Consider the following 18,722-nt stretch of genomic DNA (forward strand, 5'->3'; position numbering starts at 1 on the left):
GGGTGGCCACCGGGAGCGGCGCGGCTGAGCGGCCCGGCGCTCCTTTCGCCTCCTCTCGCCTCTCCTCGCCTCCGCGGAATGCTGGGCGGCTCCGCAGCGGCTCCGGGGATGCTGCCGCGGCCGCCGCCGCTCGCCGCCCGCTGAGCCGCTGCGAGGGGCGCGGCGGGGCCGCCGCCGGGCGGGGGGGCGGCATGGCCCCCACCCTGCTCCAGAAGCTTTTCAACAAAAGGGGCGGCGGCGCGGCGGCTCCCCACGGCCGGGCTCCGGGGGAGGGGCCCGCCTTCAGGTGAGCCGGGGCGGCGGCGGCGGCGGGCCCCGGGGGCTGCCCCCGCGGGGCAGCGGGCGCAGGCGGCAGAGAGGCCGGCGTGGGGCGCAGGTGTGCCGCAGCCCCGCGGGGTCCCCCGCCGCAGAGTTTCCGGGGGAGCGGCCGGGGGGAAGGGGGCGCGGCGGGAGGCACGGCCGCGCCGGGGTGGCTTTTCTCCCGCCTTTCCCTCTCGCTGGATCTCTCAGCCATTTTCTGCTCGAGTTGGCGGTGGCACGCCCGGGAGCCTGGGGCAGACGCCCCTCGGCAGCGGTGGGGGAGAGGCGCCGGGCCCCCTGTCTGGGCGCGGTTGATGTGAAAAGTCGTGCCCGAGTCTCATCAGCACAGGAAAATTAAGAAACGGCTTAATTGTTGTGACCTAAATACACGTGCGCAGTCTGGTGACCCGCTAAGCATTAGCACCTTTCACTGCCCCCTGCTTTTGATACTGTGCGTGCTGAAAGGTGAGGTTCAGTAGCTATCGATGCTTCGGGGTTTATATGTATAACCTCTATATGATATCGATTCTCTGTCTAATATTGAACTTTTAATGTTTTCTGAACCTTCGGGGACAGCATTTTGCTCAGGCTGGTGCTTTGGAGCTTTGTTCGTGTTACATCTGTGCTGCTCACAAGACCGAGCGGCCGGTGAGCACAGTGACAATCACATGCGTGCCCGGTAACCTCTGAGCCTGTTTTTCTGTGCGGCATGAGTTGGCTGGTCTTGTGATCGGATGGTACACGGGGTTGAATCGGAATCTGGGCTTTAACTGCTGAAACTACTAAGGATGGTCAGGGAGAGCAGTGGGCTATATTTTGATTCACAAAATGCCATCGTGCCAAGTATGAAAGATCGCAGTTGTGATCCATTATAATTCCAAAGATGGTCTGTGCGGGATATTGCCATTTGTGTGGCTAAAGTTACAGGATCATGGAGAGCGGTGGTGTAAGATGAAAATGACAATGTGTTTGGATTACAAGGTGATTCCTTTGAAAGTGATTGGACACAGTCTTGGAGCTGCATTCATATTAGAGAACAGATCTGGTGAATTTTGTGAAGCTGCAGAGTCTATGTGTTGCACTTGTAACTGCAGATTATTTTTGTGTAACTGCTACTTACTTCTTTTAGCATTTATTCACCTTATGAGTTAAATATCTCCTTTAATGTGGAAGAAAACAGTTTTCCACATTGAAAGTGACAGCTCCAGACTAACTCTATTATTTTGCGTTGTACTTAAAAATATTCTGTGTCAGAGACCAGTGTTGTTAGTTCTGGATTATTGGATTGTTATTGGATTATCAAGTGTCTCCATGAAGGCAGATTCCTTGCACAGTGTGTTTCCCCCTAAAATCAGTGAGATTATTCCATCTGGACTGAAGTTAGGGATTGTACTTTCCCCTTCTTTCTATTTTTTGGATAAGATATTCCACACTTGGTTTTCAGTTTAAGTAACATTTAAGTTATGTGATGCTTTGCATAAAAGCTGTTATAATGAAAATACTTCTGTAGGTACCCTTCACTCTTTTTATCCTCTATTTTTTTTCATTCCCTTTCTGACTTTTTTTTGATGCACCTAAGGTTAATACAATTTTTCAAGTATTTTACATGTGAATGGAGGGGTTTTTTGCTTGTTAATATTAAGCTTTTTCCTTACAACTTCTAAGTATGCTGTAATGTTTTTTCCTTCTTTCCAGTGATCTGTTCATGATCTGCAAGAGCATGCTTACAGTGTCTGAGAAGCTTTGCTGCAATGCTTTTAATAGACTTTCTGTTAAACAGTAATCTCTGTTTGAGTGGAGAGATGTGATTTGATCTAAGTAAAGTAGGAAACATAATCCTTGGGTAGCTTCTGTATTAAGCACATTCTGCTGGTCAATGTTGGATGCAAAGTGGCAGAATCATTTTCTAATGACAAGGCTGCCTTTTTAAGGATCTTTAGTTAGCTTTATTCCTTCCAGGTTTTGGTTAGTGAGGTCCCTCCATGCTCAATATGTCTGGCAGTGTTTAGCTCTGTTAAGGGGTCCTGTGAGACCAATAACAATCTGTATCCTTGGACTTTCAATTCTTATGAATGCCTTGAAAGCTTAAGGGTATTCAGACACCCTCCTTACCCTAAAAAACAGAGCAATCACCAAAAGTCTCTTTAGTAGATAATGCCTCCTCAAATTAATGTGATTTGACAACTTTTTTCAGCTATGTTGTTGGGAAGCTTTGTGTTTTCTAGTCTTCCCAGGAGCACCAGAAAAAGTTCTGTTGCAGAGGGCTATCAACCAGGCTTGCATTTTGCCTGTAACAAGCACTGCATGTGCTCATTCTGTTGCACTCTCTCCTTTAATGGGAGCTAAATCTTGGCCAGAGGTCCACGCTGCTTCTGCTCTGAAAGAAGCATCAAGCTTCAAGGTCCATGCTGCTTACCAGGATGAGCTGGCACAGCCTCAAAGAGCAAGAGACATAGTGCCTATGGATGAATGTGGAGCCACAGGAAATGATTTCTTGGGTGCATGAATATGAACATATTAATTTGGCTCAGGAGTGCTCTTTTAAAGAAAACCTCTAAATTGTCCCACTAACTGCACTTTGGCTCACAAAGCCAAGTGGCTTTGGTACATAAACTGGGTTCCTGTTGGAATGAATGAAATTAGAAAGTGTATTCCAACCACTAATGGGTATTCAATCCCTGGGACCATACTACAGCTGGTCAAAAGTAAAACTCCAGAACACATATAGTGTGGGTGTCAGGTCCTGAGCACAAACTAATGCAGTCTGTGGAGCTGGTCTGGGCTGCATTACATGTTCACATGAGCACAGCCTTTACCTGCAGGGTGAGTGGAATGTAAACATGAGGTGTAGATGGTAATATAGAGCTATTGGGATAGTGGCACTTTGTTCTGGCCCAGGCCTCCCTTCAAGATAATGGAAGTATGAACTGGTAGAAGGGTAGTAGTTAGAATTATAGAATAGCTTAATTCCTTTTTTTGCAAAAATTATAAACCAGCTGGAGAACAGATGTGTATTAGTGAGCTATTACATTTATTCTAAGAAGTTTTGTGTACAGACTTGAGCTTCTCTTTTTTTTACTGCTGCTTCTTGCTTCCCTTAACTAAATATATATATGTGTGTGTGTGTGTGTGTGTAATACATATGTAAAAGTGTATGTATGTATATACACACATCCCTTTCAGCAGAGGCATTTGAGTGGCTGTAATTGAATATATTTCTTAGCCTCTGAGGCTCTGGGAAAACCCTAATTACTTTGTGTGCAAGCATTGTGTATTTATGTGGCTAAATTCCCCTAAAACTTCTTATTTCCTTATCAAATGTTGCTTCCCTTGCAAGATTGGTTTAGCATAGTTTGTAAAATTTTTTGGAGTGCTACCAGCGTCATGTATTCAGCAGAATCATAGATCAGCTTGTGTTGGAAGAGACCTTAGAGATCCTCTATTCCAGTCACCACTGCCTTAGATGGACCACTTCCACTAGGCCAGACTGATCAGAGCCCCATCCAACCTGGCCTTCAACATTTACAGGGATGGGGCATCCACTACTTTTCTGGGCAGACTCTTCCAGTGTTTCACCACCCTCACAGTCAAGAATTTTCCCTAATATTTAATCTAAACCTGTTCTCCTCATTTGAAGCCATTCCCCTTTGTCCTGTCACTACATGTGTTTTAAAATATTCTCTCTCCATATTTCTTGTAGGCTCCCTTCAGGTACTGGAAAGCAGTAATTAGGTGGTCCTAAAGCCTTCTCTTTTCCAGCTTGAACAACCTCAATTCTCTCAGCTTTTCCTCACAGGAGAGATGCTCCATCCCTCTAATCATGTGTCTCTCCTCTGGACTTGCTCCAACAGGTTAATGTCCTTCCTTTGGTGGGGACCCCAGAGGTGGATGCAGCACTGCAGGTGGGGTCTCACAAGAGTAGAAGGGTAGAATAGTCTCCCTGGCCCTGCTGGCCATGCTGCTTTTATTGCAGCCCAGGACATGTTTGGCTTCCTGGGTTGCCAAGTGCCCATGGCTGGTCATGTCCAGCCTCTCACCCACCAGCACCTCCAAGTCCTTCTGCAGGGCTGCACTGAATCTGTCCATCCTCAGCGTGGGTTGATACCGGGGTTTGCCCTGACCCTGGTGCAGCACCTTGCATTTGGTCTTGTTAAACCTCATGGGATTGCCATGGGCCCACTTGAGCTTGTCTTGGTCCCTTGGGCTGACATCCCATCCTTCAGGTGTGCAGACAAGCGCAGCTTGGTGTCACCTGCAGATTTGCTGAGGGTGCACACAATTCCATCGCCGATATTCCCCAAGGGACACCACTTGCCACTGATGTCCATCAGGACTCTGAGCCGTTGACTGGTGCCTTTTGGATGTGGCCATCCAAACAATTCCTTGCCCACTGAACAGCCCATTAAGTTTTAGGGATTGCATAGAGTATAAGCATATAGTATCTCAAGACTATGATGTCTCATGTGCTGAGCATATATTTGAGTAAGGTATTGGGGGATGGCCTTAAGGAAATTGATATGGGTTGCAGATAGTGTGATTTTACTTAAATTGATAGCAGTTTTTCTGTATATTCTAGAAGAAATTTCACATCTCTGCTTTACTGTACTTTTCATCTTAAAGTCTGAGGTTGTCCTTAAGCTGTGGATTCAGACTTCACCTTAATTTCAGTCTTTGATAGTTTGTTTTGGTTTTGGGTTTTTTAAATGAAAATAAGAGTCTTGGAGTTTTTGGAAGACTACTTTCACTGCTGAATATATAATTTATGCATTGCAACCTGTGATTAAATTTCTTTGATAGTGGTATGTGTAGTGAAGGACTGTTGTAAAGTAGGGAATAACTTCATTTTAAGTGTTTATTTTTAAAAAAGGTTGTGTTATTTTAGCTCTGTCTGAAACTTGCATGCAGTCTATTTCTTCAGCTTTAAGTATCAGCTGCTCCTTCTGGTGTCTATAATGGAACGGATGTCATGTTGTAGCTTCAGGATATCTATCTGGTAACAGTTTGTTAGCTTTGGTATATGAGGTCATTTGTTTGGCAGCTGGTACTAGTGATTCCTTTGGTCATAATACTGAAATGCTTGGTGAGCTCCTACTTGCTAAGTATTATTTCACAGCATTTATTACCAGCCTGGCAATGTTCCACCTTCTGAAAAAGGAAAGAAAGCAGTAGTGAGCTTGGAGTCTGCTTGTGTGTCAGTTTGTTCAAATGGAACACTCCTCAGAATGTTCTTGTGACCTAATATGGGTTTTTTCTTGAGCTTCTTGCAGTTTTGTAGAGATCCACACAGCAGTTACCCTACTGAGCACACATGTCCATCTTCATACATGGAAATATCCATAAACATCTGGCTGTAAACCCTTTGAAAAGTGTTTGAAAAAAATTCACTGTTTTACATGCAGTAAAAGGGCAATCCAGCCCAGGGCCAGACCTGAGCATGGGGGCAGGAGAGGTCAAAGAGCAGATCTAAACCATATCCCATTTCACAGACAGCTGAAGGTGAGCCTTAGGCTGGAGTATTGCACCTTTGTGCTGGCGTTAGTCTTTCATCCATAAAGTGAGCTAAAGAATAAGTTCTGCAGAAAGAGATTTATTAGAGTCCCAGTCAAAAAACCAGCTTAGACAGGAAACAATTGAAAGTATGGTCTTTTGACATGGAAACCACACTTCCAGCCTAGGGCTTTTTTGAAGGAAAACAAGCCCCAAGTCCTTTGGTTTTGAGCTTTGCAGGAACTAAGGCCATTCTTCTGCATTAGTTGTTTGAATTTCCCCTCCCCTAAACACTGCTCTCACTGAACAACCTCTTGGTTTGCTCTAGCTTTGCTCTGAGTCTAGCTCCATCTCTCTTAAAGTTGCAAGAAGACACCCTGTTTTTTGTTTTGATTTTTGTCTTTGTCACAAATGACAAAAAATGTGTGGAAATGCACAAGCTACTGACATTCTGAGAGGGATGGATGTACCTTAGTTATTTAATTCCATGAAAAGATGCATTATTTCCTGGCAGTCAAATGAGTTTTGCCTGTGGGTTATCTTGTTTCTGATTTACAAGTAACTTATCCATGGAGTTCCATGTGTTGATTCTTAAATTGGTGTGCAGTTGGATTCCTTATTCTTAGGGCACTTCTGCTGTTGACATGTCCAAAACTGGGTGAGTGCTGTGCCACATACTATGCTTAGTGGAAAGTGATTTGTGGAATTACTATTCCCCAACAGCAGAAAGCCTTGGAGGTACCTTTCCTTGGTGGCACAACTTAAAGCAGGAAACACTGCAATTTACCATAGTGATGCTAATGCTGTAGGGGAATAGCTGTAAAGGCTTGATATGGATGAGAAAATAAAGCTGCTTGGGGCTGGAAAATGTGGACAAGCATTCATAAAAGCTGAATTTGTGGAGAAACATTTTAAAAACTGATGGAGAGCTTTGTAGCCAGTAGCAGGTGGCTTCATGTAAACTTACATAAACTTTGTAACTTTTCTTATGTAAACTAAGTTAAAAGTTGCAAAATAGCTTTATTAAATTTCGGGGGAAGGAAGATGGAAGAGTTTTCACAAAAATGTTTTAGTCATTAGTCATCATGTCATCCCACTTAGACGTTATGGGATGTAGGTGTTTCCAGTGCATGGTAGGGGCCTTCAGCTGCTGCTTTGGTCTAAACAGTGAGTAACAGCAGACCAAATGCCCTGAGATAGTAGATGAGGCAAAGGAGTTGGGGTCAGGGAGGACAGAAAATGGAGTAATTTTCCTCATACAGATAATCCCTTTTTCTGACATTTCAGTATTATTGAAGCTGCTGAGGACTTCCTTTGCAAAGAAAATTCTTAGGATTAATACTCACTATATGTGCTACAAACCTTGGTGATGTACCTGTTCCTTTAAGAATTCCTTCTGACACTAACAATCACGTACTTTCATCATGTTCTTTGCACCTTAGTGATGTTCGTGGATAGCTTCTGAAGAGTAAATTCAGATTTGGAGTCATGTGTTGTGTTTTATATTTGTCAAGAGTTACTTCTAAGTGCACCCTTGATTAAGAGCACACTGTTGTCTTGTATGCAGCTTAGATGAAGTGTTTTAAGAAGAATGTTCTTAGCCTGTCCTAATTACCAGTATTTGCTGTGTGAAGGTTTCCATGGGTACACTTCTTAGGCAAAAGATGAGGAATGCAGTTCTGTAGGGTGGTGGTTAACAGGCTTGCTAGAGAGAATAAGCAGGAAAAGGAGGACTTTGAATGGGGTACTAATGTGAAGACAGCAAATATCTGTCTGCACTTTTTCGGTGTGCTTCCTGTGATAGTGTCAGGTTACTGCTGATCTGACTAACACGCATGGACAGGGCAGTTCACCTTTGCCTGTCATGAATCATCTCCTCTGTGTGTGCTCCACCTATGCTGCTTCTTAATCTTCATGCTCAGGTTCTTCTCTGTTCTGCTCTCTCCCCACTTTAAGTGCCTTTCCCAAGTCACCCCTATTTGTCTGGGTTTGTCACTTGAATGCCTCAGTAATGTCATGTTTTAATGTGCAAGGCTGAGGTCACAAAACAGGCTCCTGTGCAGACTACAAGACAAAGTGTTCTGAGGCCCTGAGCAAACGAGCTTAGGAGTTCTGGCAGCGGTGCTTGTGTCTCTCCCACATCGACTAGGGCAAGTGCAGGTGCATTTACCTGACCAGCAGCTGGAATGTCTGTGGTCAGTCAGCACACTTCTCATAGGGGTGAGATTCTTAGAATTGAACTGATAAACGGGCACGAGGGCTTTACATCACACTTGCTACTGTTAGAACTGAGTCATGATTCTGCTTCCATGGACTTTGCTGAAGTGAAACTTGAGCTGTGTGCAATGTAATTACTGAATCGGTGTGGAGCTTTCTCTGCAGGATGCTCTCACTCCAGTGCAATACAGTTCAACTTTTGTCCTCCAAAGTGCTCAGTGAAATTTTAGATGTGCTAATGAAATCAGCTGTGTTAAGTAAACAATTGATATTTATTTATTTATTTTTCTAATAGAGGTGCCAGCAGTCTGAATTTGGTATTAGCACTTTCAAATTAGAAATCGGAACACAGTAATACTTAATTTTTTATAATGGAATTGGGAAGTTTCTTACAATAACAGCTCAGCTTTTGTTTTCACTGAGTTTACCGACTTTTATGAAAGAAAACAGAGGTTTGAATAAACTCAGTGCTCTGAATTTCTGTGCAGAATATTTGTACTGATTTCTGAATCTGGATGTTATACAACACCTGAAATTGCTCAACTCTTGTGGTTGGGTTTGTTAATGTACAGCTCCAGGAGTACAGAAAATCTGAGCAGAGTACATTAGATAAAGTTTTTGATGGAAAACCCAGAGAGAAGGCTGCACAAACTGTTGAATACATAGTTATGAACAAGTTATTATTTAGTTATTATTATTTCACTGAATGTGGATAATTTTACAGAATGTAATGTTAAAACCCTCTGTGGTCTGGAAAAGATAGTTATTGGAACTTTTTGAAATCTGCAATTCAAGAAATTAATGTTCAGACAAATTTTTGTTGTATCTTCTGTTTTTCTGTGTGCACATGAGCTTGTCCAGCTATTGCTGAACAGTTGAGTGCTTGTGTCACATTTGCTTGCCTTTCCTTTCACATTCTCCCAAAATGACCTTTTAAAATCTCCACATTTAACACCCTGCTCTCTAACTTGCACTCTAAAATGGATTGTACTTTTTAGGACAAATCGTTCTATAGGAAATGTCATGAGCCTTTTGTTTCTGAAGTGTCCTGTCTTGTTTAACAGCTTGGGTTGGACAAGGTGGGTGGAGACCTGTGAGGTGCTGGGAAGGAAGGTGCAGGCACAAGAAAGAAGAAATTTGGTGCAGAAACCACTTTGCTCAGCTGTGGAGCAGCAGGGTCAGTCCATGCATATGAAGGCTTGGTCTTGGTGAATGGTTCCAATCTTACAAGATGCTACTGCATTCTCCTGTTCTGTGCTGGAATTGGGTATTGCCTGGGCATTTGTCACTTCCACAGTAGCATTGGTAGAACAGTGTTGAGACACTCTCAGTGGTGTCTGTGTAAAGCTCAGGGACAGAACCAGCTCTTCTTACAGTAGTCTGTGTTAAGCTGTCACACCATGTAGGAATGGTTATGGAGGGCTAATCCTCGGCTGTGTTGAGAAGGCTGGAATAAAGAACAGGGATTTGGTGGCCACTTCAGTTCACTTAGCAGACAGCCATAGTGACATGCATCTTAGCTCCTACTTGCTCTTGGCTTTTAGCCTGGAGGAAGGTTGCTCTCCTGTGTTTGTTAGCCACTTGAAACAGCTTCAGGAGTGCAACCTCTGCCCTCCCAACTGTTAAAAGCATTTCTAGATCATATCAAGTTAAAGAGTTGGAAAAATTAACCCTCTCTCCTTATAAAAGTATTTATAAACCATGCTTACAAAGCACTAAAATGATTTCAGATACAATTCTAACTTAGGGAGTGGGTGAGTAATACCTAATGACTTTGGTACTTGGGAGACTTGGGGATATATGTCAGTCACCTCCTGGACTAGATCACAGTACAGTTGAGTTCAGAAAAGTCCAGGTACTAAATTTCTTGTGTTCAGAAGTTCCTGGAAGCAGTCTTACAGGGATATATTTGGGAATGCTTTTGAATGAAACTAGGGAAATAACATATATTTGAAAATAGCTATTTGTGTTTGTCACTTTATTGTAGCACTTGGTGCTTATGTAGAGCTAGACTGGATAATAGGTACAGGGATAGGCATGCAAAGAAGATGAAAATGCAAACAGAACAATGTATTTTGTAGTGAATGTGGGTTTTTTGTAATAATCAGTCAATTCAGTGAACCCATGTGCACATTGATAATGCATCTGTCCAATTTCTTTGTTTTTAAGCAAAACATGTCTATGTGGAGTGCCAACGATGACTTGAACCTCTGAATTAAACTTTGTTTACTGCTGAAAGAAATAATACTGTATTTGTATTGAAATGTGTTAGCATGTGAATTAGAAATTTGATTTGATTTTGGCTTTTTGTTTGCGTTACTGAAGCACAAAAAGTTGACTGTAATCTTCATCAGAGTTGTATCCTTGGTCCCTGTTTTGATAGAAAGTGAAAAGAAAGAGGCTTGTTTATATTTAAATGAAGTTATCCTGAATCTGTAGTTGTTAGGATGGCTTCTAGCGAGTCTGCTCTGGTAGACTTCATCTCAGGATTAAATCAGGTCTGTTATAAAGGATTTTCTTGTACACTGTCTTTTTGGGGAACACTAAAGGAGCTTGACCAATTTTTACCTTCTTGTGAGGAGAAAGGTTTCTAATTTGTCTAAATAATTGCTACATAAGCTTGCTGACTGAAATTTGTTTGCATCTATCGATGTGCAAATCATTCTTATTGCAGGACAAGGATGCAACTGAATTTTCTGTGTGATTTTTTTTTTTTTTCTCAAATGTTTCAGGGTTGACGGACTGATACTTGGCAGCCAAATGCTGGCATGCTACTGGGTGCGGTCAGCTGTAATTACGTACAAACCTGACTGGATAAACTTCTAAGTCTACTATAATACCAGTGTTTTTGAGAAAATGTTTGGGATCCTATGTGAGTAGTTTAGAGTGGTTGGCCTGCTTTAAGGAGGGGAGACTGTTTCATAACTTAATGACTATTTATACATTCAAAGTCCTACGCAATTGGTGGTAAACAGAACGTAAGTCTTTAGCATAGTGGCTTGCAGCAAGGGTAGGTTTGCCCATGCCAGTCTGCTGCAGGACTGTGGTTGGTTTGGTTGGTTTTGCGTGTATTTTTGTCATTGAGAAGGTGTATGGTATGAGTGATTTAATTGCCATGATCTTCTGCACATGGTCCCAAGTTGTTCCTCCTTCCCTTTCCAGTGAAACTTGAAAATAAATCTGTGTAAGCCTTCAAGATTCAGTTCTAGTTACTAGAAAGTTACTCTGTGTGTTGTCTACAAGAGGGAGTTAAGGAAAGTGTTTTGGATGAAATAGACAAATTATCATAACAACAAGAGGAGCAAAACGTATTTTTGGCTGTAACTAGTGAAAAATGCCGGAGCTGACGTTATATCCGTCCATGTTATCACTTCATTCAGTCTAAGTCAGGATTTCCTGGCATTCATCTAGACCGAAGCAGTGGACTTTGCTGTTGATGCTGCAGCAACTTTTGGGTGATCAAGCATGGCTACTTGTGTATGTGTTCTTTCCCGTATTCTTGCCAGTTGGGTAAATCAGTACTTTCTCATAAATATTCAACTTAGTTTTTCTTCCTTCCCTTCCTGGTTATTGCAGACTAACTTTTCAGCTGCAATCTCTGTTTTAGAAGGATCAAAACACATCTTGTTCTTACAACAGTTTAACATAACCATTTACAGAGGTCTTACCAATATTGTGTTAGCTGGTAAAAAATAAATGGGCTGCTTCAGCTCTCAGCACTGTTAGAGAGCCACATGTATTCTTTTCATAGAATAGGAGTTCAGGAGGTAATTATTAATTTCTTTTTTAGTGAAGTGATACTGCTGAGTTTGTGCTTTTGGGTTAGATGAAACTGACCCCTTCTGAAGCAATTTCCCTTGGAAGAGGGCCATGGGGTCCTTGGATAGCACTTGCTTCTAGCCCTCCTTGAGCATGTTCTTTTGTACAGTGGGAGTGCGTGTTCAGAACAATGATGAGAAATGGGGATTTGCAATCTTTCTGTGCCCCTGGAGAGAGTACCCTAAACTTCTGTCTGTAAAGCTTGAGAAAGTGCCACATCCTCTGCAGTTCACAAAGCCCTCTTGTGAATGTAGCCTTTTCATAGTAGAAGTGGAGGAAATTACTAAAGAAATGGTTGCTGCTAACATGTGGGTGGTTTTAGCTACTTGGAGTGAAGGTGTTCATGTGTGTTACAGCAGAAAAAATTCATTTAGCTAGAAAAAATTGGGGGGGAATGTTAAACACCAGACATTGTTTATCTTTCCGTATCTATGTATTGACATATGTCCAATAAATAACATTTTTTCTTAGTATTTTTTTTCATATTCTGAAATTAACCCTTTGAATAGAGCTTTGAAAGCTGTATACAGAATCTTCCTTAAATAAAAAGAATAAAATATAGAACATAGGGCTTTATAGAGGAGAGAGAACAGGAAAGAGCAGGCAACCAAACCCATGCCTCAGGATACCAACCCTAAGGTGTGGTGATGTCTGTCTTGGCTTGCTCACTTATGTAGGAGATACTAAGGTCTGAGATCTGTCAGTACTTTTATACAGCATTGCAGTGGAGTAAGAGCTAGTACAGTGCTATAAATACCAGATTCTGCCTTGCATTGTTGCTCAAAATTCTCCTTCAGACAGATGTACGATGTGTAGTTCTTCCTTGGGTTCAGGAGAAGGTGGGGAAAGGCAGAGGCAGGATAAAGGATTTCTCTTAATCTCATTTTCTGGCAGAGGCAGTTCCCAGACGTGCCTTGGCAGTGTCTGTATTTAGTAGCCGTGTTCCTGGCTGCTGGCCCAGTCACATGGCGCCGCTGGAACCAGTGACACGGGAACGATGCATTAGCTGAGACCCAGCGCTGCGTACCGGAGGAGCTGGGGTGGCCTGGCCAGCCCGGCCACGCAGCACACACGCCGGACCCAGAGCGGCTTGCTCCCAGATGGCCGCTGCTGTTTGGCTCCAGTGAAAGCTGGAAGCTGGTTATTGCAGGTGCCTTGAAAAAATAAACAGGGAAAGGAGCAGAGTCAAATCCTAGAGAGTGTTAAATTACAAGCAAATTTTCAGTTCTTTGAAATGATAAAGATCGTCACTCTGAAATAGCTTCGGCAAAATGCTTGAATTACTTTGGGTCAGCTGAGCTGTCCTGACTGTTGGAAGCTATGGAGATGATGGCAGAAAGCGGGATGCAAAGGGGAGAGTTGATAAAACTAAGCACAGCTTTCTGTGTGGAGGAAAGAACTAGGTGGCGGACCTAGGGTGCTAACCTTACTGCAGACTTTACCTTTCTTTGTTTAAAGACCTAGTTTAACAAAAACCACATGTTTCTTCATTAAGAAAGAAGAAAACCATGGTAAAACACAATTAAATGCCTGCCTTTTTTTTTTTTTTTTCATGCAATTAAAAGCCTTTAGCTTTTCTCTTTGCTAATGAGGAATTCCACTTCTGGAGCTAGCAACTGAGAGCACTGTCTCTGTGCTATTTGTGGTCCTACTTCAAACAATGTACTTGCTGAGTGTTTTCTTTGATTAGGGTCTTGTTTTATTGTGGGTTTTGTTTTTTTATTTCTACATTATTACTGAGATACTCTATGAAAGCTAACTCCCAAACTTCAGACTTGTAGATAAGCCAGTGAGCAGTGATTCCTGATAACTTAGAGAAGTTGAATTGTGACGTACTGCTTTAATGGGCTGCTCTTTATGTTTGTGGAAAGCTGATGTATGCACTTTATGGTGACTCCAACTTGTGTAGATCTGTTTGTTAACCTCTATCAGCAGTGTGTGTGTCTTGTCATTTTTTGTGCATGTCTGTAATAATACTGCTTTGTAGCAACAAAGATGATGAACAAATGCTTCCAGCCTTACAGAAATCCAGTATGTTGCCCTTTCCTAAGCAGGGAATCTGTGGAATTCTAGCTTTTCAATGAAAAAATATATCCAATATTGTTTTGGATTTCATAGAGGAATATATAAAATTAGCCTAAAAAAAAGTAACTCTTCTGTACAGCGATTTCATACCTAGAACTTTATTTTTCTCCACCTGAACTCTTTCTTCAGGAAAATCTGTCTTGAGAGAGAGAGAGCAGTGCTCCAAATAATACCTTCCTTCACTTGTTGCGTGACTAATCTGCAATGTATCCCGCCTAACTTGTGTGAAACTAGTAACTATGTATCATGCTCGAACAAGGTAGTTCATCTGAGGTTAATAGAGCTTTGCCATATTAGGACTACTTTAAGTCATCGTGGAAAAGGAATGTGGTGTGGCATCGGCACAACTCTTCCATATCTGAGGTTTTAGAAAGAGAAGAAACAATGCAGGGTAAATGAGGCAAATTAGGAGGGAGGATGGGAACCTGTCTTCCCTATAAGCTATTCAATGGACTAAAAGAGGGAAAATCATCACTAGGCAGTCCAAAAGAGGTTCCACTTCTTCTTTAAATATGTGTTTTGGCACTAACCCTCAATGTCTGGGTCTAGGCATTTTTTGTGTATCAATCTTGCTAAGTGTATGTTTTGCAAAAAGAAATGTTCACTGAAACAGCAGGTATGATTCAAACTTTTTTTTCTTAAGCTTCTCTAGCCACTTCTAAAAACTGTTTGGAAAATAAAACCTTGCATGGGTCTCAGAAAATATTCTCTTAGGTTGAAAACAGTGCGTAAGTTTTAGTGGACAGCTGTAATTTGTACAGAAAATTATTCTGAACTACATAGCATACATTTATTTCCTCTTTCCCCCACCCTGAATTTTCTTGCTGAAGTCTTACCTTGACTTGAAATCATTAAGGCAATTGTCTCGCAGTGAAGATGAAGGGCAGGAAATGACCTACAAACAGAGCAGGTGACAGGCTGTCACATAGCCTAGAAAAAGAGTGATTAAATTCTGCTTCACAGAGGATTATATCTGCAGAGCAGGACACTTTCTTCCATTTTCTGTGTTATCTACTTTATGGATTGTGTGTTTTCCATGTGTGGATTTATGTATTATTTTGTTGCTGTTTAGAAACTATTCTGTGGATTTGCAATGTTAATTCCCCAGGTACTTTAGGATTTATATTATTCTACAGATGATTGCATTTACAGATGAGGTAGTGTTGTGAAGCACATCTATTTAGTGAGCTTACAGGAGTTCCTTGTTCTAATGCCTGATGGGAATTTGATAGTTTGATGAATGTTCTAGAATTTTGGTTTGTTTGGGAAAAGTGTAGTACAGAAGTGAAAGCTATGATTTCCTGATCTTAGTCAAAGTGTATTATTTCACTTATTTCATTTGAGCTGCAAAGATGACTGGTAACACTGGTGTTTAAAGTAGTCTTCCTCAATGAGGTGAGGGCTAGAGCTGTCTTCTCCGAGATCATTTAAGTCACTTGAGAACAGGCCAAAGATTTCACTTGTTTGCTGTACTTGGGAGGAGGAGTGATTGTGATCCAGTACTTGTTACTTCTCTAGGGATTGAAGTGGAGTTTGGATATTTTATTGCTATGGGTTTCCCTAAGCAACAGAGCAAGTTGTTCAACCTAACCTTGCTCTAGGTTTTTCTTCCTCACCTCTGTCCAGTTTTTGGAGGTTGGGGTTAACTGTGATTACAAAATCATTTTAAGGGTGCTGTGCTATTTAGCAGGTAGCACGTAGCCCTGGGTTTTGAAATCTTGCTTCTAACTCTGCTGCTGGTCTGGTTGACCATTAACGAAGTGATTTTCCCTTTTTAACCTGGAAGGGAAATACGGCTGTTATGTTATAAAATGTTTAAAATTTTACTGATAGGGAGAAAGCCCATCATAGTTCATGAGATGGGAATTATGAGCAGATATGTCTGGATAACTTTTTAGTGCAAAGATGGGGAAGAGGACTTTGTTCTGCAGTAGAATTACCAGAGCCTAACAGAACATCCTGTGTGCAGCTATGGTCACTGCAATACAAAAAAGATATTTAAGCTATCAGAGTGTCCAGAGGAGGGCAACAAAGATGATGGAAGGCCTTAGGGAGAAGCCATATGAAGAATGGCTGAGGCCACTCAGTTTGTTGAGCCTGGAGAACAGGAGGCTGAGAGGAGACCTCATTGCAGTTACAACTTCATCATGAGGGGAAGAGGAGGGGCAGGCACTGATCTCTTGTCTGTGGTGGCCAGTGACAGGACCCAAGGGAATGGCCTGAACTTATGCTGGGGAGGTTTAGGTTGCATATTAGAAGAAAGCTACTCACCTAGAGGATGTTTGGGCACTCAAACAGGCTCCCCAGGGAAGTGGTCACAGCACCAATCCTGACAGAGCTCAAGAAGTGTTTGACAACACTTTGGAGCAGAAGTGTGACTCTTGGGCATGCTCCTGTGCGGGCCCAGGAGTTGGACTTGATGATATTCTGTCTTCTGTGATCTGATTCCTTTGTTCTGTTTAAAAACCTAAATTTACTGGGTCAGGAGTATTATATTAGGTATTTTTGTTGTCGGTACTGTTATTGAATTATTTCAAGAGGCACATGACTATAAATTCTCATCCAGCAACTTGAAGTCTGTAACCTTTTCTGGTTTTCTTTCATACTTTTTCAAAAAAACTTTTCAAGTACTAGTGTCAAGTTCTTGTCCAAGTATAATTAGTATTTGTCCTTAGAAATAAAAGCATTACAGCGCAGAATATCTAGCATGTTTCTTGGTGTTGGTAGTTGGGTTTTTTAAACTGATAACCATATGGCAATGATGACAGATTCTTACTTGCTCCTAAGCTATAGGAGGTTGCTAGGGGTTGTCAGATGACACTTGCTCACATGAGAGCCATTAACAGGGTGTTGTAGCCAGTTAGAACAACCTTGCAACTAAGGGCGAGTCACTGCAGAAGCAACTATGCTTTTTTTTTTTTTTTTTTTTTTTTTTTAAAGAGGCCATATGGTTCAGTCTTGTGACTACATAATTGCCAGCTACCTAAATCACATACCAGGAAACAAACATAGCTAAAGTCAATATTAGCTGTTGTATCTGCTACAGGTTTGTACCAGGCTTAGGAGGGAAAACCTCTGACAGCAGCAAGAGCAAGTCCACGATGGCTTCTGAAACCTGAAAGTCATGTCTGTTCTGTCTGGAATAATTGCAGAAGTACATTAGCTACAGCTGTCCTTTTGTATTAATGGCTTACAGAATATATGAAGATCGTTTTGCATTTTTTTCCCCCAACTGGAAATTCATCTGCCTGTGCTCCTTAATAGGGAAGAAAGCTGATGGTAAATTACCATTGTTAACGGTTGATCGATAGTGAAGAAACTTGCTTGAGGCTGTTTCTCTTCAGCAGGTATTTAGTTTCTTTGAGGGAGCTTTACAAGAGGATTTGTAGCTAAGAAAATGTGTGGGGGTACACCAAAAACTGCAAATGGCACTGGGGGACGAATAGAAAGAACGAGAAACAACAATGATGTACCACTTGGAAATAATCTCTCTTGTACCAAATTGGATGAAAGAATTAGGAAGTCTTTGAGAGATGAAAGTGTCAGCTGTGCCAACAAAGTGACTAGACTGCTGCAAAACAGGTATGCATGTAACTTTTTTGATGTATATGATTTTTGACAAAGAAAGACATTTTAATGTAACAGTAGATTTATAATCATATGCTGAAAGGCTACTTTGTAAATAATTGAAAAAGTTCTGTTAGAAACTTATCCTTGATGATGATGATGACTGAAGCTCCAGAAAGTCTTTTCCTTTTTGAAACCAAACCAACATACTTGATTCTGTGTAAGATTTATGTATATGCAAACTGAGGCATAAGGGTAATTGCCTTTCTTTTCAATTAAGGTTAAATAATCTTACCTTCTCTTTCTAGTTTCCTAATTAGTTTCCCCTCTTTTACTTTTTTTGCCACCTCCTGTGTTAGTGGGTCAAGTACTAACAGTGTACAGAGCTGACAGGAGAGAATGCTGTGAAGTGGGGGAAGAACAGAGAGGGGAACCCTCTGCTTTCCTTGTGAATTACCTCTAATTCGAGCATTACATCAGAGTAATCTGAAGGGGGAATAGTATTTATTTAACTTTTGTATTGCCCTTTTCAGACATGTGCCAGCATGTCTTCAGGGTCTGACTATTTATAGCTATGTAGCTGTGTCAAAAATACAGTTCAGGGTGGCTTTTTCCAAATTCTGCTACCCAAGGGTTTTAGGATTATTGTTCTAAATTCAGGATTGCTGGCCTAAGAAGCAGAAAAATATAGATAAATATGCATAGATGTTTCAGTCTGTTTGGTTCTCTAGCCTGGTGAAGTTGCACTGGAGGAGTGAGGAGTTAGTCACTTTCAAAAACAGTTTAAGGTCAGCCAAAGTAGTTTTTGAATATAAATGAATAGGTCACTCTTCAGTTATTGCATGCATGCTGCTAATTATAAAGGTGAAGCAAAAGCTTTCTTTGTAAACATTAGAGTTTGGAGATCTATATTAACTTAAAGTATTTATTCAGGGCAGAATGAGACAAATTTTTTGAGATTTTTTTTCTTGGAACAAATAAGTTTGCTTTCCCCTAAGTAAGAGAGATCTTGCCTCCATGTCTCATAACTCTAATTGAAGAAATGTTGAAAAAACCAAAGGAAAGTGGCATGTGTAGGAGAAAATAAAGCAAGCTTAAGCTTCTCTAGGGAGGGACAAAACTTTTCAGGATATCAGCAAGCTGTTCCAACTTGTGGCTTCCTTTCAAAAAATAAATTTCAAAAAATCCATAACATTTTAGTATCTGTGGTAGACCTGGTTCTACTGTCATATGAGCACAGCTTGATT

At 41.5% G+C, this 18,722-nt stretch overlaps 1 protein-coding gene across 5 annotated transcripts in view; it reads left to right on the forward strand.

Annotated features, from left to right (window-relative positions):
- FNIP2 (folliculin interacting protein 2) overlaps positions 1 to 18,722 on the forward strand; it is a 48,545-nt gene continuing 29,823 nt past the window's right edge. For 2 of the 5 annotated variants that reach the window (XM_059844459.1, XM_059844461.1), the window contains exon 1: positions 16,910 to 17,490. In XM_059844459.1, coding sequence (XP_059700442.1) covers positions 17,306 to 17,490 — 185 coding nt within the window. In that variant the 5' untranslated portion in view covers positions 16,910 to 17,305. Of the gene's footprint in view, positions 287 to 16,909; positions 17,491 to 18,722 lie in introns of those variants that run through there. The other 3 variants (XM_059844463.1, XM_059844462.1, XM_059844460.1) reach the window with 3 other exon arrangements.

The sequence above is a fragment of the Haemorhous mexicanus genome, chromosome 4 (assembly GCF_027477595.1).
Source record: "Haemorhous mexicanus isolate bHaeMex1 chromosome 4, bHaeMex1.pri, whole genome shotgun sequence".
Lineage (NCBI taxonomy): Eukaryota > Metazoa > Chordata > Aves > Passeriformes > Fringillidae > Haemorhous > Haemorhous mexicanus.